Source organism: Clarias gariepinus, chromosome 9 (assembly GCF_024256425.1).
Source record: "Clarias gariepinus isolate MV-2021 ecotype Netherlands chromosome 9, CGAR_prim_01v2, whole genome shotgun sequence".
NCBI lineage: Eukaryota > Metazoa > Chordata > Actinopteri > Siluriformes > Clariidae > Clarias > Clarias gariepinus.
The window spans coordinates 14,616,728-14,644,259 of record NC_071108.1 but is presented as its reverse complement, the minus strand read 5'-3'; the positions used below and the strand labels follow the sequence as shown (position 1 = coordinate 14,644,259).

The window sequence follows — 27,532 nt, the reverse complement described above, 5'->3', positions numbered from 1 at the left end:
ATATAATTGATAACCAGTTTTAATCTGTTTAGGTTATGTTATGGCTGATTTGATTTAAGAATCCATAAAATTTTATTTTTTCCCTATGATTATAACGTAAATTGTCTAATATTGACATTTATACTGTATCATAAAATCCTAGTGGTTCGATACTTAGTTATTGGTGCAGTAATAGTTCCCACTTATACAATTTTGTCCTGTAAGCATTTAAAGTCTATGTCTGCTAGTTGTCACAGTATTCTCTCTCTCTTTTTCTCTCTCTCTCTCTCTCTCTCTCTCTCTCTCTCATCTTTCATCTCCAGTAGTGCTGTGTGAGCAGCTGAACCTCCCTGTTTTCTCCTGTTCCCATGTCCCCACCCATAAAGCATGCTCCCACCACCCTCTTCCTCAACCCCAAGCATGGACACTCAATGCTTTTCTATATATAAACCTGACACAGGCCAACTGCACCCAAATGCTCCGTGCTTCTCTAATTTCTCCTTGCTTGGTTTACTTTTCCAAGCAGGGGCCAGGGCCAAGAAGTGAGGAGTGGACTTTCCAGAGCAAGAGGGAGAGCTTGAACAGGAGAGAGGGTAGAGGAGGTGGAGGAATAGAGAAGGTCTCACATGGACATCTAAGAGACCGAAGGATTGTGAATTTGGGTTTTTTTTGTAACTGGCTGTTTGACTATTAGGAATTTTATTTTTTGGATTCCAAAATGGATACAGGCAAAGGGCCTGCCCTGGCCTCGTTCATCATGAACGAAGAGGAGCTGAAGAGGAAGCAGCGGGAGAAGCTAAAGAAACTGCAGGCCACTGGAGGAAACCCTCGGCCCGCTCGCTCCCTCTTCTTCTTCACTCTCAAAAACCCCTTTCGCAAGAACTGCATTAACATTGTGGAGTGGAAGTATCCTTCAAACACACCTGCACATTCATGCTTTAAGTTTTCATGAAATGTTGAGATAGATCTTAATGTAGGTGGCAATTTATGATAGATGAAACACATAGAGAAGAATATCCTGTAGTAGGATCCAGATTGTAAGCTTAACACTGCTACCAGGAGTAAAAAAACATAGCCAGGAAAGGTTGTTATGTTTTGTGGATCTGTGACAGACTCAGATGTTCACAGGTGTTTTTTTTTTTTCTTCTCTTACGTATTGAACTCTGTTAATAGCCTGAGTGACCGTGTTAAGCTTTTGTTATTCGAGAAGTCTCTTTCAGGGTTAAATAGAAATATTAGCTCAGCTTTACACTGTTTGAGTGCTACATTAGTGAGAGTCTGCTGAATTTGGTCAGTTGCGCCCTTTATTTTTGTGCTAAATTACTAGCTGACCAAAATGTGGCTTAAGACAAGAAGACAGCTAATAACGATTGTATATATCATTTGTTCATCAGCATTCATAAATGCAGTGTAATCAAATAATTGATGTCTGCTGTTTGTTTTAAATGATGATAGTAAAAAATGTGAAGTAACTTGCATTTGCTTTGTTGCACACAGTACAGTGGGTGCTATGCTATTAGGACAAGTTTAATAAGTGTATTTAAACAGTTTGACAGTATTCTGGGTGCATGCAGCTGTTGTGTGAGATCATTTGCACTGGACATGATGCTGAGCTGGCAGGGACATTCTGAGGTGCTGCAGTCTGCTGGCAGGAATGTTCCCTCTCTCTCTGTCTCAAAAGCAGAATCACACTGACCATGTCATACTGATTTGTACACTCCCGTATGATGGATTTTGTGGAAAGGGTTTCAAGGGTTCAATCAAATCCATTTAAAACAGTGCAGCTACTGTACTGTAACAATCCTATAGTGGCTGCCATGACATAGATTTTAAAGAAATATAAAACCTTTTTTAGATGTCTTTGGTCTGGGGCCTTCTTTAATAATAACCTCAGGTTTTGTTTAAAAAGAGCTGGACTTTCTTCCTTCCATTATTTATGTAGGCAAATAAGCTCCGGTGACCACAGAATTTCAGAATTCGTTCAGAAGCGGTTAAGAGAATTATCTTAGGAAGAAAATGCCATTACACACATTTTAAAGATATAAAAATTCACCTAAAAGTGATCGGCATGTTTGGTGCTCAGATGTTGCTGCTTTTTTTTTTTTTTTTTTGGGAGTCAAAGTTTTTTTTTTTTTTTTTATGCAAATGTGGACTGTAAATAGGTATCAAATATCTAAAGCTTATCCAAGGCATCACATAACACTATGTTTGCACACAAAGCAAATTGAAAGGAAGAAGCATTAATAATATAAAGGATTAATTGCAAAAAATAAAATGAAAATTTAACATAAATTCCAAGTCTTTAACTACTGTAGCTTTTTATATATTGATGTTTTTATAGATATGTTTTTTTTAAAATGACTTGTTTAATGTGATTTAAACAAAATTTTTATGTTTTTTTTTTCCAAACAAAACTTTTAAATCCAGTAAAAAATTTGAGAAGCAAACATTTGATCCTTGATAGTTTGTCTACATTTGGGGAAGGTAAAAAATTGTTGACTAAAAGAGAATGAATTGTAGAAATCCTAGTGTAACCTAAATGGAGAATCGTTACAAATCCTGTATATAAAAAAAACACATTCTACAGTATGTGCACTTTCTCCAGGTTTCTTTTTATTACCTTATTCATTTGCCCTGTCACACTGTGGTTGTATTATCATGCTTGCCCAGTGTTTTCCTAAACAATCTCCACCAGACCCTTTGAGATCATCATTCTCCTCACTATCTTTGCTAACTGTGTGGCTCTGGCCGTGTTTCTCCCAATGCCAGAGGATGACACTAACTCTACCAACTCTACCTTGGTGAGTAACAGTTCTACATTATGGTTAAATTAGAAGAAGTTTGGCAGTATTTACCTACTGTAAGTTATATTATTACTTATATTATTGTCATTATTACTTATGTGTGTTCATGCAAATCCAAATGGTACATGTTGACAAATGTTGTCCAGGGTAGGGGCGGACAATAAAAATGTGTGAAGTTCCAACTACTTTACATCCAGCTAAGTTAAGTTACTAACATGGCTGAACAGTGACAGCAGCTACATTTTAATGCTTAGCCATTAGTGCACAGCTCATTGCTATAAATAGAATGTTTTAATAGGGTCACCACACGTCACTACTTTTGGCTAGTGATGTGAATTGTGAACAAATGAGAACATGTTGAACAGAAGCTGGGATAGTTCATGGTTTTTTTTTTCTTTCGTAGCTTTTATATTTCTTTTTACCCATGCTTTATTTTGGTGCAGTTTTATTTTGAGTGCTTGGTTCGGTTTACTAAAATATGTTGCTGGGGCTACCAACAGACTGCCCCTGCACTAGTGGTAAACTTCTTAAGGTCCTGGTTAAGGCTCTACAAGGTAGACATTCAAATCTATTAATCATTTAAAGAAACCTGGAAGTAGTAGGGCAGCTGTGACAGTACTTACTTTTGATCATTACATCTATTAATCATCTGCGGCAATCAATAATGATTCTGCCATTGGTTTGACACAGTCGCTTCTTGGCCCCCTTACATTGTAAGTGAGTCCAAAAGAAGGTTTGACTCTGAAACTAAAGCTCAGTGACTGGCAATGGTACTGTTTTCATCCTTGATTTTATATTTAGACCCTGGGTCAGTGCTAGCAATGAGCATGAAGCTGAGGCTTTACAATCCACAGGAATGAGTGTGAGCTTCAAAGATTCAATCAGACATCTAAGGGATGTAATGTGGGGTTTATTGCTCATACTGCCAATTTGAAAGGACTTGTTTATACTAATAAAATGCTTTTCCTCTTTGCATAGCCTTAAATTCGAACCTTATGCTGTTATGTACTGTATAGATTTTTAATGTTTTACTTGTGTCAGATGAAGTTTACTCTTTCAGGCATAGCCTTCACACTACAGGAAAATATAAGACTTAAATCTACCCTAAATCATATGAAAGCAATTTAACATAAAAAGAAACAAACATTTAGTTTCTCATTCTCAATACAGCAAATATCTTTAGAATTTTTATTATTTTTTATAACTTCAATTATTTAATTTTTTTAAATAAATTGAAGATACATTTTACCCTTGATATCATGTGACTTTATTATATAAATTCTATGTAAAATATATACATCAATCATATTACAATGTTTTGTTTAAAAAAAAGTTCTATCTTTGTCAGCAATAAAACGTACAGGGGATGCAGGTGACGACTTTTTAAATGAACAATATTGTAAAAAAAATATATATATAATAATAACCATGAACTGGAAATAGATTACGAACTAAGTTTTAACATTTGAGAATAAACATGACTTGCTGTGGCTCATGGATGTTGTAGTCCAGCAGCTCTCTGGGGCTACAGTGACAATTATTTTGATTAAATGTTAACAGGTTTTCTTTATAACCACATTTTATTTTGTTTTAGTTTTTAAGTATTATGTTTGAAGTGTTTTCTTAAATTTTTTATGTTTGGAAAAAGTCAATGTTAAGTTAATTTATAATAACTAAACAAATAAATACATAATGCAAAAATCTGTTAATGCTAATAGAAATCAATCCTAATCAGAATTCTAAAAAGGAAATTTTTAAAGACTTAAATATCTAGGTCAGATTTCCTGCTGCACTCAGTACGCTCAGTCATATTCTCAGATCTCTAATAGTATGTTACTTAATAAAGTGTTGTATTTCAAATGACTCTAATATGTGTTATGATTTCTACAGTTACTATCTATTCACCCCGGCTGTCATATTAACTTATGGCCTGGAAATTTCACGGATAAATCATGAAACTTAAGATGAGAGCCATGCAGCCGAGCAGTCTGGAGTAGAGATTACTTATATTCTATTCAATTCAATTCAATTTTATTTGTATACCGCTTTTAACAATTGTCATTGTCGCAAAGCAGCTTTACACAATCAAAAGAATTATTTAAGTTTGTATGGAATGTGAATGTGTATGAATCAAAATGGTCAGATAGTCCCTGGTGAGCAAGCCGAGGGCGACAGTGGCAAGGAAAAACTTCCTGAGATGGTAATAGGAAGAAACCTTGAGAGGAACCAGACTCAACAGGGAACCCATCCTCATTTGGGTGAAACAGAAAGCAGGAATAGTTCTGCAATCATACTGTGTGTTAGTTGGCAGGCAGTTCAGCATAACAGTTGATGTTAATTGATGTTAATATGAAGTCCAGGTAGTTATTGGAGGCTCAGGTAGACAGACTTCCAGTTCTGAACTATCGAGTAACTGCAGCCAAGTCAAGTGTTCAGAGAAACAGTTGTCAATACCAGTCGAGGCCAGAACTGTCTTCATGGTAGAGTAAAACCGTCTCCAGACGCATCCCAAAGAGACCAAAGAGATCCACGTGATGAGATCTCTAACCAGAAGCGGGTCCAGAGTCCAGAGGCCAGAGGAAGTCTGGATCACTGGCAGTTTAGGAACGACATGTGTAGCTCGACAGAGAAAGGGAAAGAGAGAGAGGGGGAGAAAGAGCAGGAGAGGGGAAAGCAGAAGAGAAGAGCTGTTTGGTATAATTGTATAAAATATACCGTATATATTTTTTTAAAGGATGGTTAGTTTTCAACAATTCATTTGATCTGAGAATATTTCAAATGAAATGATTTTTGATTACAATTTTACATTTTAGTAGTTTAGTATTTTTATGTTTAGTGTTATGACATAGCTGTAGTCAAATGGACCCTTATTTTTTGAGACAAGCAGGGCTACCATGTTGTTTGAATGTGCATAAGCGTTGTATAATTTCTATGTAAAAACAAATAATGGAGTAACTAACTGGAAACGCATTCCCCTTGTACAAATATTTGCAGATTGCAACAGTGTAGTAGAGTGCAACATCAGTGAAACAGTGAAATGTTGGACTTATTATTATTATTATTATTATTAAATGTTAGAAATTGGCAAGTGTTTAAGCAACAGTCATGATATGATTAGTGTTACTAGTGTAAGAGTGTAAACAGTTACTGCATGGCCACTTTACTAGGTCCTGTTCTTTGAGCGTTTGCCTGAGCTTTATTACAACAATAGAGAAAAACACATTTTATCACTCATCATTTTATAACTGGTTAATCATGTTAATTCCATTCATAATTTAGACGTTATATTGGTTTAAGTTGCTTATGGCTTGTTGTTTTGCACCAAATGTAATTGCAATCCTGCAAGCTTCATATCACTTAAAATGTGAATATTTCTAATAAGCTTTCTAAAAACAAAGCACAATAAAAGAACAGTGCACGTTACACTACTGTTCAAAAGTTTGGGGTCACATTCTAACTCCATGATGGTTCCTGATTTTTATTTCTTTCTACATTTGTAAAGGAATGCTGAAGGCGTCCAAAAAATGCATTAATCTCCTTTGAACAGTTAATGGTGAGATGTGTCTGCTACTTCTGCTCTGTAAAGACTTCATAACGCCTCTAATCTGAGGTGCTGTTAATTGGTCATTTTTCAGGCTGATAACTCTAAATGAACTTCTCGTCTGCGGCAGAGGTAGGTTTTGGTCTCGCCCTCCTGGGATGGCCTTCATGAGAGCCAGTTTCATTATGGTGCTTGACGGATTTTGCAAATGCACTTGACAATACTGTTCTTGCAAGATCTATTACAGAAAGGCTGACCTCTGTGTCTTAAAATAACAACTAACTGTTGTTTTTGTTGTTGTTACATAATTACCTAATTCCATGTGTTATTTTATAGTTTTGAAATCCCCAGTATTGTTGTTGAATGTAAGAAATGTGCAAGTGACCACAAACTTTTGAACGCTAGTGTACACTGTAAAAAATCTTATGTGCTATCTACTTAAAAAAAATATTGTAACATTTTTGCACATATTATTTTTAAGCAGTTTTTAAAGCTTGATTTTTTTAGTAGGATTTACTTGAATAAATATAGTAAAAAATAAATAAATTACTTAGCCAGACGCATATTATTTTTACGTATTTACAGCTTGATCCCCCCCAGCAGAATCTACTTGAATAAATCATGAAAACACAAAATTATTTAGCCTGACACATGATGATTTTAACATTAATAGTGGAATAATCTTTTTAGTTTAAGCAGATAAAACAAAAGGTACTCATATGTATTAGGGAAAACATTTAATAACGAAATGAATGCATAATGCATTTTGGTGTTAAATATGCTTTTATTTCATGTTTCACTGGTATCAAAATATTAAACACTGTGTAAAATAGTGTATATAACATTTACAGCAGTTTTAAGATCTGTAAAACAATTTGTAAAGCAGTTTGTAACTGACAATTTCTATGCCATTGAAATCAACTGTTTAGCATTATATGCTAACATCTTTTTTTTTGTGGGAATAGTCACATTCTGTACTAAAACCTAAGAGAACTTGTACAGTAAACCATTTCTAGGTTCATATCTTTGTAACATTGTAAAACACTAACTCCCCAAAACTTGTTTTAGTGAACTGTGAAGACTGACACTACAACATAAAAACTCAAGCATGCTAATGGCAGACAGGATGTTTTCAGAAATGTTCACAATGTTTAATTTATTTCATTTATATTGCTGACAGTAGTGCAAGAAAGGAGCTTATTTAAGAAATCAAAATAAAATATAAAAATTAGTAAGGGGCTTAACGTACCTCAACATTTTACACTGTTCATCTGCTCCTTCAAAAGCGTCTGATCACTGCTGTTGTTAAGATTCAAATGAAGGTGACTCAATCAAACTTGGATAATTGGGCCAATTCACTTAAAATAAATATGAAGCCCTTTTTCCTCAAAATTGTTCTATTACCACTTTCTATACCACTTTTTACCCTCTGTACACAAGGACATGAGGTAGGGTACACCCTGGGCAGGGCACAGTCAAATAGTCACACACTAATTTACCCACTACGAGCAATTTGAGAATGCCAAATTAGCCTAATCTGCATGTCTTTGGACTGCGGAAAGAAACCAGAGTACCCAGAGGCAACCCACCAAGCGCAGGGTTCTGTGTGCCATGCACACAGAGGCGGCAATCGAACCCGGCCAGTTCAGGTTAATTAGTTTTATTTTTATATTATGTATAAAAAAATTTTGTACAAATATTTTTGGGTTGTGGAACGAATCATCAGAGTTTACATTATTTCTTGTCAGGAAATTCGATATTTGATATATGAGTGTTTTGATATACAAGCATGTGGCTCTAACGGATTATGCTCGCAGTCCAAGAATTACCTGAATATATATCATACGTTTATTATTTATAGTATATACTATATACAATAATATTTTGCTAAAACCATTGTTTACAAACTATGACTGCTATTTGCAATATGACTAAGAATTAGCTAATAAAAATTAAGCACATTGCACACATTCAGTGACTCGTTTTCTTTCAGTACTGTGATTTACATAAGATGTGGAATTTAAATTTAAATAATCTTCTCACAAGCCTATGTATTGTCTTGCAGGAAAGCCTGGAATATATATTTTTGATCATTTTCACTCTGGAGTGCTTCATGAAGATAATAGCGTATGGGTTTCTATTTCATGAAGGCGCATATTTACGGAACTGTTGGAACATATTGGACTTTGTCATCGTGTTCATGGGGTAAGATGTTTCTGTCCATTGCTTCATTTTAATATACTATATACACAAACGCTGTATATATCACAAATTTATATATATTTATATCACAAAAATGACCTGCAATTTGTGCTGTCAAATAATAAACTGCTAAAAATACTAAATGGTGTTTTATATACAGTACTGTTCAAAAGTCTTAGGCACATTGTTTCCAGTAACAATTTTTTTGCCGTTTTTAGTTTTATGACTTTATTACCGAGTCAGTGCAAACATATTTCTGACTTAAAAAGGTAAGACCCTAATTTAAAAAGTTTCTGATTAAAAGTTACACAAACATATTTGTATGCCAGACAAGAAAGGAGTATATTACATAAGGGATCACGTTTTACATTTAAATAATTCAATTTTAAATAATAATAATAATAATGATAATAATAAGACATTTTATTTATAATGCACTTTATACTTGAAGCAAATCTCAAAGTGCTACAAATTATTTCAACCCAAAAGCTCTAATAAAAAGATAAGTTTTAAAAGCAGATTTAAAATCATCAACAGTCTGTGGCATCTTCAGATACTTTGGAAGAGCATTCCATAGTCTAGGTGCAGCTGATCCAAAAGCCCGATCTTCTATAGTATAAAGCTTGGTCTTTTGAATTTTCAGAAGATGAACTGAGACAGAGCAGAGGTTGCGTGTAAATGTATGTGAAGTAATAAATTCTTTGAGATATGACGTACAGTATACACAAATAAATGGAAGCTGCTGGGTTTTTCATGCAAAAAAGAAGCAGCTGCAACTGTCAAAGCCCTCAGAAGAAGAGCAGGATGCTCAATAAATAATAGTTTTAATTTCCTTTTAAAACTGCACAAATTTTACCTGACACTAAGGGGTCCCCAAAGTGTTGCACACCAAATGTTGACTTCATTATTTATGTATGTATTTATTTATTTATTTATTTATTTATTTTCTGAAGGCTCTACAGCATTTGTTTTTATGTGTCTGACTTTTGCACTTTTTTATAGAAAGTAAAACCTTCTCAACTATTTCCCAGATCATGTCATCTCCTGTTTTTCTCCATTTTTCTGACAACCATACTATCTTTGAATTGTTTCCAGGCTTTTTACCCTTGCGGTTGACACCATCAATGCAATAGCTGGTGTTCCCACAGAGAAAGGAGGTGGCTTCGATATGAAGGCTCTTCGAGCGTTTCGAGTCCTGCGACCACTTCGTCTTGTCTCTGGAGTTCCCAGTAAGAGCTTCCCACATTACCCTTCTGTTCCAATTAAAACCCATCATGGATTCGTTTGTTTTCCATTTTAACTTGTTGTTCCTTTCTAGGCTTGCAAGTGGTTATGAACTCTGTTTTGAAAGCAATGCTGCCCCTGTTCCATATCGCTCTGCTTGTCTTCTTCATGGTCACCCTTTATGCTATAATGGGTTTGGAGCTGTTTAAATGCAAGATGCACAAGACGTGCTACTACGAAGGCACAGGTAAAGTCAACTTTTATCTACTCTCGTCCTCTTTTTCTTGGAGTAGATTAATACCCCAGGTAGCAGTACATTATATGAAGGCTTTTATGTACAGTACATATTATTTCAAAGCATTGATGAGATATTAAATGCATCGTTCCAGTTGAGCATTACGGTTTATACTAATGTTTATTATACATTTACAAATGAAGCCATTATAATAGTTATTTAGCTTACTTATTCCATAAGTGTTAATGAGATTTATCACAACTCTCAAAGTTTTGTAGTAAGGTATATGATATGACAATGACAAGGAAATTAAGAGGGAGAAAAACTAAATATAATGTATCCCTTAATACAGTACAAATGTGGGCTCATTTCTTTTGGTATTGAAAAAAATAATGCATATATGCATTATAATGCATTATGACCATTACTTATACCCATAGCTGACTAGTGATCCAGTATCCAGTAATGTATTTAGTTTTTAATAGATTAATAGAGATTTTAATAGATTATAGAGCACTTCTGTAAATCACTCTAGATAAGAGAACCTGCCAAATGCTATAAGTTTAAATGAAAATACTATAATGCAAATACAGCTACATATAAAGTGTAATGTGTTTAGATATTAATTCATTATTAAATGAAATGAATGCATGTAAAGACTATTATAAATGCAACATTCATAGAAAGTGGCACTATACTGGTAAATAACTATTAAATTAATGTATATTAAAAGGAATAATTAATAATAATAATAATAATAATAATAATAATAATAATTGTATTTTTATAATAATATGGATATTTTTGTATGCAATGAGTTAATATCATTTTATAGATTTTATATTTTTTGTATGACCATTGCTCTTGCCTTGTATCACAGACATTATTGCCTTAAGGGGTAATGAAGCACCATCACCTTGTGCCCAGGCTGGAAATGGACGCCGCTGCACCATTAATGGCACACAGTGTAGGTCTGGATGGCCAGGACCCAACTGGGGGATCACCCATTTTGATAATTTTGGCTTTGCCATGCTCACAGTGTTTCAGTGTATCACAATGGAGAGTTGGACTAATGTGCTCTACTGGGTGAGTATAGACACTTCCTCAGTATTTATTTTTTACAAAAGAAATATTCATTCTGCTGATGTAAAGGTTTAAAAGTGAAGCACAGCTTGTGTTGTCTGTCAGGTCAATGATGCTATTGGCAACGAATGGCCGTGGGTCTACTTCGTGTCCATGATTCTGCTTGGTTCTTTTTTTGTCCTCAATCTGGTTCTTGGCGTCCTCAGTGGGTAATTAATCCATGTTATTTGGTATAAATTCTTACATAGTCCTACCACCCCTTCCCCCCCATAGCTCTAAGGCTCTAAGTGAGGTCCATATAAAGTACACGATCAATAAATCTAACTTTATCATTAAGAACCAATATTACTAGCTTAGTCTTATAAACTATGTGGTTTGTTTCATTCATGTGCTCTTGTCCTCTCTGTAGGGAGTTTAGTAAAGAAAGAGAGAAATGTAGGTCCAGAGGGGAATACCAGAAGTTACGAGAGCGAGAGCAAATGGATGAAGATCTGAAAGGTTACATGGAATGGATTACACATGCTGAAATTCTGGATGCTGATCAGGAAGGATTAGGTAATCTGCTTCTAAACCTATAATTGATGTTCTTCAAATCTGAGTTTACATTGTGTTAGGTTTCTTGATTTTGCTGCATGTGCTTGCATTTTTCTTCTGCCTGTTTTTGACCATGTTTCTTTTGTCAACAGGTCTCCTTCCTCTAAAGGACAGTGGTTCAGAGACAGACAGTCTTTATGGAAAAGAGGGTTTAAGCCGTGTAGTGTATTACTTGTAAGTGTGTTTAAAAAAGTTTTTTAAATTTTATTTTAATTAATGAAATGTTTTGACTTATTTTTATTTTCACAATCTGACTCCTAGTCGCCTTGCTCGTCGCTATAATCGCGTCTTACGGAGGAAGTGTACTGCTTGGGTGAAGTCCAAGGTGTTCTACTGGCTAGTGATCCTGGTTGTGTTACTCAACACTCTTGCCATTGCCTGCGAACATCACCCCCAGTCTGAATGGATGACCCAGTTTGAAGGTCTGTCCTGGGAAGCTAATTGTTTTGTGGGAAATCAAATGACTGAAGGTATCTAGGACTTTCAAGCCCATTATGTTTGCTTTTCCGTATTTTTGATCCCACAGATACCGTCAACAAGATACTACTCTCCTGCTTCGCAATCGAGATGATCATGAAAATGTACGCTTTTGGCCTGCGAATGTATTTCATGTCGATCTTTAACCGTTTCGACTGTTTCGTTGTTACTGTGGGTATACTGGAGATCATCCTGGTCTCAGCAAATGTGATGACATCACTGGGTATCTCTGTGATGAGATGTATTCGGCTCCTACGTCTGATGAAGGTTACAAAGTGAGTTATCACTTTATATTTATAATTAAAATTATATATATATAATTTTTTTTTTTTTGGTAAACTTTGACAGTTTATAGAGCAAATCTAAGATTACTACTGTCTCTCAGGTACTGGACATCTCTAAGCAGCCTTGTAGCCTCTCTGATAAACTCAATCCGTTCCATCGCCTGCCTACTCCTCCTGCTCTTCCTCTTCATTGTTATCTTCTCTCTCCTGGGAATGCAAGTGTTTGGAGGGAAATTCAACTTCCCCGACAGGCCCTTGCAGCGCAGCAACTTCGACAACTTTCCCCAGGCTCTCATTAGTGTGTTTCAGGTGCGCACATTACCTCTGAGAATGGTTTTCATTTCATTTCATTCATTTCATTTCATTTCATTTCATTAACAATCATAAATAAAAATAAACTTAATTTATACATTTTGATTCTGGACAGTCATGTATTATAAAATGTATGCACTAGATACAGTATGAAGTAGAGTAACACTGTACATGTACAAATATCTACAAATATTAAAGTAAGAAAATGGAAAGCACACACGTATAGAATAAAATGAAGTGTATATAAAATACAGTGAATTATTAAATATAATAAAAGAAAAAAAGAAAAAACTCACTCACCCTCAATACTTCTTATCCTGTACAGGGTTGTGGTAGGCCTGGAGCCTATCCCTGGGAATTTAGGACATGAGTCAGGGAGCACCTTGAACAGGGTGCCTAGTCATCACAGGCGCTCACACACTCACACTTACTTACACATTACGGGTAATTTTGCAAATGCCATTTAGCTTAATCTGCATATCTTTGGACTGTGGGAGAAAACCAGAGTACCTGGATGGAAACCCACCAAGCACGAGGAGAACATGCAAACTCCACAAACACACACACAGACCTGAGGCGAGAACTGAACCCTGACCCCGGAGGTGCAAGCCCACAGTGCTAAAAACGACATAAGATAAAACATGGACTATAAAATGCTTCAACAAAAGAAAAATGAAATTTTTAAACATACTAAGTTCCAAACCCTTAGTGTTTTTAGTTAAATGTGAATTAAAGTAAAAAATGGTATAAAGCTTGACTGATTAATACAAAATAGTGCTGATTTCATCGGTTTTGAAACCTAATTCTCTTCAATTTGTCAGAACTTTTTATATTCTTGTAGTAAATCATATCTTGATTAAACATTTCCAGGTCCTGACTGGGGAGGAGTGGGATTCCATCATGTACAATGGTATTATGGCTCATGGTGGACCAACTTTCCCAGGAATTCTCGTCTGCATCTATTTCATCATCCTGTACGTCTGTGGAAACTGTATCCTTCTAAGCGCTTATGTTAGAACCAGCATGTACAATACATATAAAACACCAGTAGAGATGGCAAAAATGAAAAGCCTAAAGTTTCCTAAGCTTTGATCAGTCATCCTCTTGAATGTGTTCTTGGCCATTGCTGTGGATAACCTGGGTGAAGCTGAAAGTCTTTCGTCAGCTCAAAAAGAAAGGGAGGAGGAGAAAGCTAGAAAGAAGCTCATGAGGTATTCATGTTCAATTAATCACCCCTGAAACATAGGAGACTGTGTTTTACTATGTTAGCATATTTTATTCAGGTACGGTAGAATCTTCTCTTTTCTTCCAACAGAGGAGCGATGTCACAGAAGAGTGATGAAGAAAAGGCTTTGGTGATCAAGAGCAAACATAAGGCTGAAGGAATGCCTACGACAGCAAAAGTAAGGAAACCTTAGAGCTTACTATCTTTAGAGCTAAATACCACACTTGAGTTTCTACAACTTATTGATCAAGTCCAGGAACAGGTCTTTCTGTCCTTCCATCAGAGTAGAAATGCTTTGTCAGAGGATGAAGGTTAAATTAGTATTGGGTTCCCTTTTGGTTCCTCTTTCTTCCTAATGTTCTCTCAGGGAGTTTTTTCCTTTGCAACTGTTTCCATTGCCATAATCATATGTATATATCTGACCATACATGTTTTCTTGCAGCTTAAAGTGGATGAATTTGAATCAAATGTGAAGGAAGTGAAGGACCCGTTTCCTCCTGCTGATTTTCCAGGTAACTATCACAAACACTAAAATCTCTTCCTGGCTTAAGCTGAGACTCTAAATTGGGCATCTGCATATTTGCAAGGATAGCAGCACTATTAAAGGTGATGCTAAATACTAACCACATGCTCCTATGGTCATTTATGGGATGGTGTTAAAAATAATGATCTATTCATAAACAGCATGGTGCTGTACTTTCTAATGATCAGCGTTTGTCATTTTTAATAAGCATTGTTCACTTTACTTTAATACCAGTTGAGTGACATTCTTGTCAATGTTCTAGATGTGATGTCAGTCTTATTAATCAGAACAATGTTGGGATTATTTATTTTTATTTTTTCCTAAAAATTGTCTCAAATTCTTAGGTGACGATGAGGAGGAAGAGCCTGAGATTCCTATCAGTCCAAGGCCCCGACCTATGGCTGATCTTCAGCTTAAAGAGACAGTGGTTCCTATGCCTAATGCCAGCTCCTTCTTCATCTTTGGCCCAGAGAACAAGTAAGTTGTTTGCAGCAAACGTATTTCCAAAGTTTTTTTTACAGGCTGAACAGTTTATTGACTCTAACCTAGAATTTTATTTCATACAGGTCTTCACAGTTATACTATAATGATCAGGTTGTGATTTTGTAATGTGATTTTAATTAGGTCTTACATTTATAGTCAGTGGTATGAAGTGTAATCACAGGTGCCAAAAACAACAAATTGTGTTCCCCCAGAAAAAAAAATTGAGGCCAGCATCAACAATGTCATACTGTATAATAGCAGTTGGTTGTTCTCCTCGATGGAATTTAAAATGAGGTTGTCAGTTGTTAAGTGTGGCAAATGCACAAATATTTCATTATCTATACGTATGCTATGTTTTTCACTGACAGGTTCCGTAAGCTGTGCCACAGGGCTATCAACGCGACCCCCTTCACCAACTTCATCCTTCTTCTCATTCTTCTCAGCAGCATTTCTCTGGCTGCTGAAGATCCCATCGACCCCAAATCCTTTAGAAACAAGGTACCAACAAACAAAAAACAAACACTTACGTGGACTGCATTATTTTTTGCTTTTAACAAGGATGCCAAATTTATGACATATCCATTAAATGCACCTGACTATTTTATAGATCTTGGCGTATGCTGATATTGTCTTCACAACAGTCTTCACCATTGAGATTGTCCTTAAGGTAAGTGAAGTCTTTTGATAAAATGTTCAAATTTAAGAACCATGACTGCCATAATTATATCCTGACGCATTATGCTGAAATGAAGTTTTCTTTGTGTCATCGTTTGCATTGATTTAGATGACTGTATATGGTGCTTTCCTGCATAAGGGCTCCTTCTGCCGAAACTCCTTCAACATTCTGGATCTCATTGTTGTTGTGGTTTCCCTCATGTCTATGGGAATGGAGTAAGTTCTTATATATTATACCTGTAATAATAACAACAATCATGCAAGGAGTGGATATCGCTGTCCACTGAGTGTGTTACGCCGCTCCCAACGGTGCGTGAGCAAGCAGTACGAAAAGATGCGGCTGGCAGGCGTCACATGGTTCAGTGGAAACATGTTGGAGTCTTTGGCCCTCCCTGACTGGTAGTTTGAGCCTTGATGAGGGACCGCACCAATGACGGGTGGGAATTAAATACGACTAAATTAGGGGGCGAAAAATTGGGGAAACCCCACCCCACCTAACATGAGCTGTGTAGTACAGTGTATTACAGGCTCCACCATGTTTTAAGCGCTAAACTAGTTAACATATTATTGATGGACAGACAATAATAGTCTTCCAATAGGAGACTGTATAGTTGGTCACTCAAAAATAGTTTTTCAAGTGTCACCCTAGCACCATGTCTCAGTCACAGGTTGATTAAAATAACCATTCAGAGTGAAGAGAAAGAAATTCTAACTGTGTGTGGCTTTTGGTCAGAGTAGAACATAGTCGCTGTTATAAACTGCAGCCACAGTTGTCATTAACACCATGAGTTTGAAAGTAATCTATGCAGCTTCTGAGTTAATGTGAATGCAGTAGATCTGACTGGTATTATATTCTGTACAAAACAAAACAAGTAATAACATAATTTGAAACATTTGACAAAAGTGCATGCTCCAGCAACCAAAAAAAAAATGACGTAAACATTTGATATTGACTTAAATTAAGAGGAATTTGCTTTAATCTTAGTGGCCACTCCCTACTAACTATCTACTCCTTTTTGGAAAAGTCACATACATTTCAGATGCTTTATTATAAGATTAGGTTTCAAAATATGTGAATGTGCCTCTGATCACAATTTAAAGATTGTATTGTACAGTATAAAGTTTAGCATTTATTCAAATGCATTAAAATTAGTGAAGTCATAAGTCTGGCTTCATGCCTGTATTTAATATCTGAGCAAGCCCCCTTCGGTTATCCAGTGCCTGATGTCCTGTGCTGAGTATGTGGGGTTTTCTACATATGTACAGGTCCAGTGCTATCTCTGTGGTGAAGATTCTCAGGGTGTTGAGAGTTCTAAGGCCACTACGGGCCATCAATAGAGCCAAAGGATTAAAGGTATAAAATTAACAATTTAATGATTTTTTTTGTTGTTGCATCAAGTCAATTTTTGCTTTGGATATGTGATTAAAAATTGGGTTTTTGTGTTGTAGCATGTGGTCCAGTGTGTGTTTGTGGCCATCAAAACCATCGGCAATATTATTTTGGTCACCATGCTTTTAAACTTCATGTTCTCTTGCATCGGAGTCCAACTCTTCAAGGTGAGCTGAAAATCCAACCTGCCTTGGAAGATATTCTCGTGGCTTGTATGGAAATTATTTGTTGGTAATTAGGATGTTTATGTCTTCTCAGGGCAAGTTATACTCTTGTACAGATCCACTGAAGTTGACTGAGGAGGAATGTCAGTGAGTACTGTTCCTCACTGTATTGTATTTATTTGATCTATTTTGTTATTCCACAATGTATTACGGCTCTTTAAATTTTCAAATGTTCATCTGTTAACAAGGCTCTTCTTTGTTGTCATCAGGGGGAATTATTTGCATCATGTGCAGAACAGTCTCCATGACACCGAGGTCCGTCGGCGAGAGTGGGTCAACAGTGACTTTAACTTTGACAATGTACTCAATGGCATGCTCACACTCTACACTGTCTCCACGTTTGAAGGCTGGCCAGAGTGAGTATTGACTGGGAACTCATAAACATGTTGAACTCATTCATTTGCATCATTTACTGGTTTTGTATTAATGTTGTAAAGACACCTGATTTTATGTTTATCCTGCCTGTTTCCATTTCACAGGTTGCTCTATAGAGCTATAGACTCAGACTCGGAGGACAGGGGCCCGATTTATAACAACCGTGTGGACATTTCCGTCTTCTTCATCATTTACATCATCATCATCGCTTTCTTTATGATGAACATCTTTGTCGGCTTTGTTATCGTCACTTTCCGAGAGCAAGGAGAGCAGGAGTACAAGGATTGTGAGCTGGACAAGAACCAGGTAAGGCATTTATTGTTATGTTTTATGAAATGCTAAAACATGGGATTACTTAAAACCAGGGACCAAAAAAACTACTTAAAATAAATTGATGCTTAGTTATTGGTAAGATAACCAGTGGATACTATATTAAAAAGTCTATAATAATCAGAGCTACAATACAGCGAGGTTAGAGGTCAATTGATTTTACACCTTCATTCCCAAGTCCCTGTTTGACTTGAACACTCAGGTATATCAACTTGCAAGATAAGAATAGATGCAAAGAGGCTACTTTTCCTTTATGTAAAGACAGTCACATATTTTATATTCACAATAACTCCACTCCACATTGCATCAGATTACTCCCTTGTTGGTTATTTTCCTAATATCCTTTTTTCCTACAGGTTAAAAAAAACTGATTATTTTAACCTTAGTTCCTGTATGATCTTTCTACCACAGCGACAATGTGTACAATATGCGTTAAAAGCTCGGCCTCTCCGCTGCTACATCCCTAAGAACCCTGTCCAGTACCAGTTCTGGTACCTGGTGACCTCGTGCTACTTTGAGTACCTCATGTTCTTCCTCATCATACTCAACACATTGTGTCTAGGAATGCAGGTATGTGTTTTTTCTACTATGCTTATAAGTAAAATATTTTTCTTATAAAATTAATTTGACTATTTAATAACTACTATTTTTTTCACTTTTCAAAATATTGACCTTAATCATCTAAGTGCTTTCTTCGTCTCCTGTATTATAGCACTGTAATCAGTCCGACCACGTAACCAAACTGTCAGACACTCTAAATGTCATCTTCACGGTCCTTTTTACGATTGAGATGATCGTCAAACTTATTGCATTCAAAGCAAAGGTAATGCAACAATTGTCCTGCGCAAAAAAAAAAAAAAAAATAAATTAAAAAAAAAATATATATATATATATATATATATATATATATATTCTTGACTGAATTTCTCCCTGAGAGAGTCTGCTCATATTCTCCGTCACTTTCTACAGGGTTATTTTGGAGACCCTTGGAACGTGTTTGATTTCCTCATCGTGGTCGGGAGCATCGTAGATGTCGTCCTCAGTCAGGTTGATGTAAGTACAAGAACACAAACATCTACCATATTACAGTACGTGTGTGGACTATGGATTCTGTTAAATATGGCATAATTGCTAGTAGACAAACATCAGCAATGATTATATGTATCATTAATATTTACACATTACACTTATACATGCCAAAACAGTCTAAAATGCAAGTCATAACCATCTTTATCAAGGACACACACATCTCTTAGGGCTCAGACCTTGTCCTTTCAGTCGGTTTATTAGTACCAGCATCTGTATTTTTTTTGTCTTTCTGTCCCTGCTCATGCAGTTTAATTCAGCATTATTCACATCTGTTCACCATCAATGAGACAACCGCCAGATGTTATATTGTTTCTGATCCTTAAACCTATCTTCATCTATCTTTTCCTCCCCTTGCAGGCTGCTTTGGAGTCGAGCGGTGGACTGTACTGCCTCCACGGCTGTGCTGTAAATATCAGTCAGCGCTGCATGGGCCTTGTGTGAGCTGCTTTACTGACCCTGGTAGACTCTGACCATTTAACCTTTAACAACTAAAAAAACAACAAAAAAGTACACAAGTTTGCAGTGGTTATGGTAATGTGTTTAAGCAAAGATCTAAGCTTATTCTAAAGATTTTGCTCATAATTTTAACTCTTTCTAGAAAATATAAAAAGAAAAAAGTTAAAACTCATTGCAATAATCTAATCATTTAATAAACTGTTTTATGCTGGTTAGTAACTTTAAAGTTATGCAAACTGAGAAATACTTCTGCAATTTGACCTCTGAATCGCATGCGATGTGTCAGTGATATAAGAGTGCTGTTTAAAATAGTTAGTTATCCAAACTATTTAATTTGCTTGTTCAGCATTGCACTACTTTTTTATTCTTTTTTTTTTTCAGGAAACAAACCCATTGCAGGCCATTGCTGTGAGTCCTTTGAGACATCTTTTCTCAATTTTAGTTTTATGATTTCACGATAACTTATTTATTTAATAAACCCTACATTTACATTTTCACTCCTTCACAGTATGAAGAAAATGCCCGAGTCTCAATCACCTTCTTCCGACTCTTCCGTGTCTTGCGTCTGATAAAGCTGCTTAACCGCTCGGAGGGCATTCGCAACCTGTTGTGGACCTTCATAAAGTCCTTCCAGGTCAGAAAAAGCGAGGGTTTCAGATTTATTGTAGACGTGATCAGTGATGATTATTATTAAATAGAATGTTTCTGCATCCATTGATATGTTTTAATCATATTGTAAGGTATATAATCTATTAGCAAATAGATTTTATCTGATTTTATACTACTGTACCTAACAAGAATGTAAATCAACACGCTACTTTATTCAATACTATTGTGATATTCGGTTGCCAGTTCACTAATTTTTTTTTTTTTTTTGCATATTTTATAAAGATTTGTGAGTGTTGCTTTTTTGGTTTTTGCCTAAACTGCTCTTACTAATACATATACTGTATACAGTACCGTAAGTCATTCATGTCATAGTGTTTTACTATTTACCAAGCTTGTAAATGCCTACTAGAAAGCTAGATGTCTACTATTTAATAACTTTAAGATGTTATTATATGTTATTATAAATGAATACCAGCATCAATAAGGGCTATAGTTAAAATTAGGATGTGTTTCTTTTTTCTCTTCTGCAGGCATTCCCTCATATAGCTCTGATCATAGTAATGCTTTTCTTTATCTATGCTGTCATAGGGATGCAGGTAGGCTTTTCAGAATTTTCCACACATGCTTTATTAATGACGCTCTACATCTTTTCATCTGTTTGATCTGAGCTAAAACTCTGTCCTCTTGAACAGGTGTTCGGTAAAATTGCCCTAGTAGACGGCACTGAGATCAACCGAAACAACCATTTCCAGACATTCCCACAAGCCATTCTGCTACTGTTTCGGTGGGTTAAATGTCTACTTGATGTCACTGTCATCAAAAAGTGATAAGCAAAATAATTTAAATTGCAAGTCAAATTGTTTGGCTCTGTTCCAGGTGTGTTACGGGAGAAGGCTGGCCGAAAGTCATGCTGGCCTGTATGTCTGGGAAAATGTGTGATCCAAATTCAGAGCATGGCTCAGGTCCAGAAGCGCAGTACAGCTGTGGAACTAACTTTGCCGTCTTTTATTTTCTGAGTTTCAACATGTTGTGTGCCTTTTTGGTAAGCATTTTAGTTCAGCTCTGAGTAGCAAGTTATATATTATTAACAAAACCCTACAATTGATTGTTTTAAAGTAAATTGTCACTCTTTTGCAGATTATTAATTTGTTTGTGGCTATCATTATGGACAACTTTGACTACCTGACACGTGATTGGTCAATCCTTGGTCCACACCATCTGGATGAGTTCAAGAAGATCTGGGCCGAATATGACCCTGAAGCAACGTGAGTTCAGAGCAAATTTAGTTAAGCTTCTATGTGCATTTTTTATTTGGAAATGTCTTTTGATTACACACTCTCGATTTGAAGGGGGCGAATTAAACATCTGGATGTAGTAACTCTTTTACGAAGGATCCAGCCACCACTGGGATTTGGGAAATTCTGCCCTCACCGATCAGCCTGCAGGGTAATCTAAAAACATCAGCTGTATCTACATTATATCTATAATGATAACTATACTACTGGTGTTAGAAGAAGCAATATCTATGAGTTTGGAGTTATATATATAACTCCATATATGAGCAGCTAATCTTTCAACTTTTTCATTTCATGTTACGTTTCTGTCCCCAGCGATTAATTTCCATGAACATGCCTTTGAACAGCGATGGAACAGTCACCTTTAATGCCACATTGTTTGCCTTAGTCCGAACAGCTTTGAAGATTAAAACTGAAGGTATGAAATGCTGGTGAAACAGTAATACTGTAATATATAATGTACCAATACATTATTGATAAAATAATAAACTCTCCTGTGTCTGGTGGCTATATCAGGCAACTTCGAACAGGCTAATGAAGAGCTAAGAGCCATTATTAAGAGCATCTGGAAACGGATTAGCATGAAACTCTTGGACCAGGTCCTTCCACCTATTGGAGGTAAAAAATAAAAAAATAAAAATAAACATTGAGATGCTAATGGCCATCATTGTGTTACTGTTTTTTTCCTATAAGAGCATATCCTGAAGTGTTACGTTCCGTACTTACAGTAACTTGTACTTTAATTATTATTATAATTTACTAGTATTTTTATTTCATTTGAATTTAAACTTTGTGTGATTGCACAGTTTGTGATGTCATGTGATTAATAACAGATGATGAGGTCACCGTCGGGAAGTTCTACGCCACCTTCCTGATTCAGGAGTACTTCCGTAAATTCATGCAGCGCCAGGAGGAGTACTACGGTTACCGGCCTACCAAAAAAAAAAGCGCAGCTGAGATACAGGTACAACATGCTTTAATGAAAGAAATCACTTTTTCAGCTCATCCAGCTCTTTTATTATGACTTATATTATAACACACAATATAATGTTTTCTTGTTCAGGCGGGTCTGCGCAGCATTGAGGAGGAGGCTGCCCCTGAGCTCCACAGAGCCATCTCAGGAGACCTTATAGCTGAGGATGAGATGGAAAGAGCCATGGCAGGAGGAGAGGAGGGCATCTACAGGGTAGCACAAGCACACTCTTAACACTCTCTCTCACATTCACTATAAGGTTTATCCTGTACAGGTTCACAGGAAGCCTGGAGTCTATCCCAGAGGAACACCCTGAAAGGGTGCCAATCCATCACAGGGCACAAGCACACATATTGTACACTCACAGATCCACACACTAACTGCAATTAGAAAAGTGAGTTAGTGAGTCCATACTACATAATAGAATTAATAATACTTTATTCATGAATATATTCATTCTTATTAACTGCTTTATCCTGGTTAGGATTGCAGTGGATCTGAAGCCTCTCACAAGAACACAGGGCACAAATGTACAACCGATTATTGTAAGCCAGATCTTGCTTCAGAATCATATAATTGTCTTTTCCCTTCTTCAGAGAACTGGGGGTTTGTTTGGGACCAACCCAGACCCTTTTTCATCAGAACCCAGTAGCCCTACAACTGCACAGACCAGCCAACGCCCCCTGCAGTTCTCTGAGAGTCGCCCGGAAGATGTGGAGTCTCCCCCTGACTCTGTGTTTCTCCCCAACCCCGAGTTCTTCCCTGAAACACCGACCAGAGCAAACATGACCAACAACAATGCCAACTTTACAGATGAGTGAGTATATATTCTAGCTCCACTTGGTGATATTTTCTGCTTAAGGCAACATAATCCCATCTGGTTTAATGATTTATAGCCCCAGATTATTTTTTATTTCAATTGTATTAATAATTTTGCAGTATACAAGGTGGTATCAAAAAGTTTTGAGACTAGTTTTGCAACCCGCCTACAGATGGCAGCAAAAGGTTGCATGCACAATCACAGGGGTCGCACCAACTTTCATAAGTCAGTGTGCCAAAAGACATTGTGAAATTCTGCGTGAAACTGGGCAAATCTGCTACAGAGACATTCGCCATGATTTGGCAAGTTTACTGCGATGTGTTTTGAGTGGCACATGCTTCAAGAGCAGAAGAACATCATTGGAATACAACAAGAAATCAGAAAGACCTTCAACGAGCTTAGCCTCCGAAAATGCAACTTTTGAATGATGATCATCGGAGAACTTCTACACTCACCCTACCCACCAGATAATAATAAAGTATTCATAAGTGATAAAGTACTTTCTTGTAAACAGAGCTAATCTCAAAACCTTTTGACACCACCTCGTATTACTGGTTCAGTAATTACATTGAAACTAAATGTAGTTACAAGAATAAGGATCGAGTTTGGTTTGAACCCAATGATTGTTTCAGACAGTTGAGGTTAATAGATGTGTTACAGCAGCAGGGAATGGGAACAAACTCAGTTTACCCTACACATTTCATCTTTCTATCTAGCGTTTGGTTAAATGCTTTTCTTGTCTCATCAATTCCAGTTTTATATTTGAAAGAGAGTCACCATTCGGTGTTGGTGCTAGAAGCCAATCCATTGAAGATATCAGTAAGTCTAAAGAAACCATGGATAATTTATAAAATTCCAACTGTAGGTTGGACAGATTTGCTGGTAAAGAGCTCTTTTTTGAAAACTCTTTGCTTGAAATAAACTGTCCCCTACAGGAGATGCTGAAGACAGACGGCGGACAGATTTTACTGTAAGGACTGACATCACTCAGGTAACCTGCTCAGCAGACTTTTAAAATCTGAAGAAATCCAGTCTAATTTCAATATTGTGTTTGTTGTGGTAGATGACAGGGGCTGTTAAGAAACCTTTATTTCCATGACATGAGCGTTAGTTTGGAGTAAGTGTTTTACCCTTTACTTTTGCAGTTTCCTTATGATCCTACATACGGTGAAAAAGAATCTTCATCAGCAAGTGACAAACTCATCCAACAGGTAAATTGTAAACAAATACCAAATTTATCTGTTTTAGTTTGTGAGAAAGAACCAAAATCATGGCATTCTGCATTTTAGGCACTGAGAAATGGTGGCCTGGAGACTCTGGCTGACGACCCCAAGTTTGTTGCTGTGACTAAGAAGGAGATGGCAGAGGCCATGGACATCAGTGTGGGCGACATGGAGGGAGCTGCTCAGGACCTTCTGAATGAAAAGGGAAAAGAAAAAATAGTGAGACGTAAAAGACGTCCCATTCCAGTTCCACCCAGCGCCAAACCCGCCAAATCAAACGAAGACACCACTGCAGTGTAGGACGTTATGATCTGTCCATGTGTTTCATAATTGTCCTGACGAGGACGATTTAAATACACTTGTTTCACATCCTCATATGCCTATTTCACATGTTCTTGAAACAAAATGAATTAAATAGCTCTAACAGGCAAAGCAAGAAACCATGTGAGTGTAGTTTTGCCTAAGTGAGGTGTGGCATTGTGTCCATTTGCTCCTTTTTCATAGAGTGGATTTTATTTTCATAGGACACAGTAAAGAGTAAGTGGGACAAAAGACATACTTGTTTATTTCATTGCTGTGAGACAGACGAGTTCAGACGAGAAACAGGTCTTCGTCTGGCCGGTAATGTTTTAAACTTTTGAATTCAGTCATGTCATTTCAGAGAATTATCTGTGATAAGGAAATTTTCCAGGTTAAGGAATCAGAAGTATTAACATTTATGAATGTTAATACTATAATTAAATGATTTAAGTAGGGATTTATGACAAAAAAAGTAGTACTTTGCAAAAAATTGTCTATGAGAGATTCGCTAATGTGAAGACATATATATAGATAGAAATCAATTCAATCATCTTAAAATTTAAATGTCCTGCCTTTGCATCAGTTTTCATATTTAAATTGTTGCACAGTTTTAATTAGAAATTGGCTTTCATGATTATTTTTTTTACAGGGCTTATCTCGCTCACATCTTTCTATCCAGACTGATTTCTTGTGTTACTTTATTTAAATATATACACAGACTAAATGTTTCTGTAACGTATATTTTGTAAAAAAAAAATTATAATTATAATTTTGGCACTTTATTTCAGTTTGATGTTTTACACATAAACACTTGTCAATTCTTTTTTTTTAATAGGAGGCTAAGACTTTTGTACAGTACTGGATGTTAAATACACTCATCCAGCATTAACATGAAAAACAAAATGAAATGTTGACTCGACCACATGCACGTACATGAGAATACTTCCGATGAAGGTTTACTGATGTTAGATGATGTGTGAATGGTAGCTGCGGTAGTGATTTCGAATGCAGTGATCACTGAGACACTGGATTTACTTATGATTTAATTAAGTTACTGCAGCAACTGTGAGTACTAGAGGAAATGTATTTTATTTTAAAGTGCTGTCTGGCATGGCAGTAGGAAAAGGTTCTTTTCCTTTTTTTGTTTAAAGATTTTTTTGTTCTTGTTTTGGGGTTTTTTTGAAAGGAAAAAACAAAAAAACAGATGTATATCCACAAAGAGGTATGAAAGATTTCAGCTATTGTATTGCATAGATGGTTTATGATTTCTATAGACATAGAACAAAAATTCTGATGCTGCAAAAGTGATTTTATTAAGCTTGTTAGTTTAGAACCTTCTAAATCTGTACGCTAGAGATTATTTTCCTGTTACAGTATATGTTTGCTGCTCCTGTATTGACCACAGACTGGACTCAGAGAAGACTGTATTGTCTGTACCTACAGTACATCATAAACTTACAAAAGGAGAATCATGACTACTGAAATAGAGCCTCGGTTCTCCTCATTCTGATTTGGCCTTTAAAACATTTTTCCTCAAATAATTTCTTAACTGTATCTCTCGGTGTATATTAATTTCATTTATATACGCTATTTATTACACACAATATTAAAATGTTCAGGTACACCAAAGTATTATCAGGTTAATCTCACCATGGATTCTGTAAAGAAAAAAGATTAAATAAGTAAAGGAGCAATTTTTAATATATTAATTTAAGAGTATGGTTATTTCTTTTGTTTTATTATTATTTTTTTATCTCTTTCTTTTCATATCTGTTATAAATATTTTATTGTTGCTTATTTTATAGTCTATTTATTAGTAATGCTAGACCAACGTATTTAGCTCACAACAGACTGGTGTTATAATACTTAAGCATGGATTAGGTTTAGGTCATTAGACACCTTCTCTCACTCACTCACTCACTCACTCACCCATTGTCCATACTGCTTTATATCTTGTTGTACAGTGTTGCAGGGAGCCTAGAGCCTATCCGATGGTGGTCGAGAAGTGCAAAACAAAATAAAATAAAATAAAAAGTAATAAATAAAAATTAAAATAAATAAATAAATCAGAAAGCACGACTACATATCCAGAAACAAAATACCAAATGAGAAAACACAATAACAATTCAGTCAAACTGTAAAAGGTAAGTCTAGATTGCGAATTAACTTTGGGTCCACCATGACCCTGATCAGGATAAAGATCTTACTGAAGGTGAGAAATTTGAGCTATATGAATATATATAGAATATAAAATGGACATAACCGCACAACCTACACCCCCCACCTCCTGTGTACTGTATATTTAAAACAAATGATTAAATAAAGAAACCAATCTGTTTTTAATAAACCTTAAGGTCATGCTGTTGTGCACACTGTTTGTCCATTAAAAGGATCATAAGGTTCTACATGCACTTTTTTAAGCTGTTTGGACTGAACTGTGTGTTAGGAGAGTGTGTACACAACCACTCTACGATGATAAAGAGCCGCCCAGTGGTTTTCTTTTCATTTATTACAATAACATCCCCCTTCTGAAATCAGGCCAATCTCAAATGCCTGTCAATGTGACGCCACACCTACAGAGGCCGCTCCTACTATAGTTGATTGACACTGGTGTTTTAGCAAAGGCCCGCCCCGAGTGAGAAGAAGCTGTCGGCCATTGTTTTTCGACGCTGGAGTAAAATGTCGCCTAAGCGAGTGTGGTGTACAGTTGTTGGGTGTAATAACGAACACAGCACTCGTCATTCACTACCGACATCTGAGCCGCTGAGGACGCAGTGGCTGAATTTTGTTTTTAAAGCTAACGTCCC

General features: G+C 36.2%; 1 protein-coding gene across 1 annotated transcript; it reads left to right on the top strand.

Moving 5' to 3' along the window:
- The first annotated feature begins 480 nt into the window (after positions 1–480).
- cacna1sb (calcium channel, voltage-dependent, L type, alpha 1S subunit, b) lies at positions 481–26,434 on the top strand. Its single transcript, XM_053503513.1, has 45 exons — positions 481–885; positions 2,675–2,780; positions 8,390–8,529; positions 9,622–9,755; positions 9,845–9,997; positions 10,866–11,071; positions 11,174–11,277; positions 11,478–11,623; positions 11,755–11,836; positions 11,924–12,084; positions 12,189–12,414; positions 12,525–12,732; positions 13,606–13,726; positions 13,832–13,946; positions 14,051–14,138; positions 14,403–14,472; positions 14,828–14,960; positions 15,335–15,464; positions 15,574–15,633; positions 15,751–15,857; positions 16,908–16,995; positions 17,091–17,198; positions 17,290–17,342; positions 17,465–17,611; positions 17,735–17,936; positions 18,372–18,530; positions 18,673–18,783; positions 18,930–19,013; positions 19,407–19,454; positions 19,887–19,913; positions 20,014–20,139; positions 20,645–20,710; positions 20,807–20,898; positions 20,991–21,156; positions 21,252–21,379; positions 21,464–21,560; positions 21,725–21,827; positions 21,926–22,027; positions 22,243–22,373; positions 22,473–22,595; positions 22,979–23,199; positions 23,957–24,021; positions 24,138–24,193; positions 24,348–24,413; positions 24,492–26,434. Exons 1-45 carry the CDS (start codon positions 698–700, stop codon positions 24,723–24,725), a joined length of 5,481 nt encoding a protein of 1,826 aa, XP_053359488.1. The 5' UTR covers positions 481–697; the 3' UTR covers positions 24,726–26,434.
- Positions 26,435–27,532: the final 1,098 nt, after the last annotated feature.

Coding starts and splice junctions, on each gene's coding strand:
- cacna1sb (XM_053503513.1), top strand. CDS start 698: ATGGATACAGGCAAAGGGCCTGCCCTGGCCTCGTTCATCATGAACGAA. Junction 11,278..11,477: donor GTTCTTGGCGTCCTCAGTGG/GTAATTAATCCA, acceptor TCCTCTCTGTAG/GGAGTTTAGTAAAGAAAGAG. Junction 14,473..14,827: donor TCCTCCTGCTGATTTTCCAG/GTAACTATCACA, acceptor TCAAATTCTTAG/GTGACGATGAGGAGGAAGAG.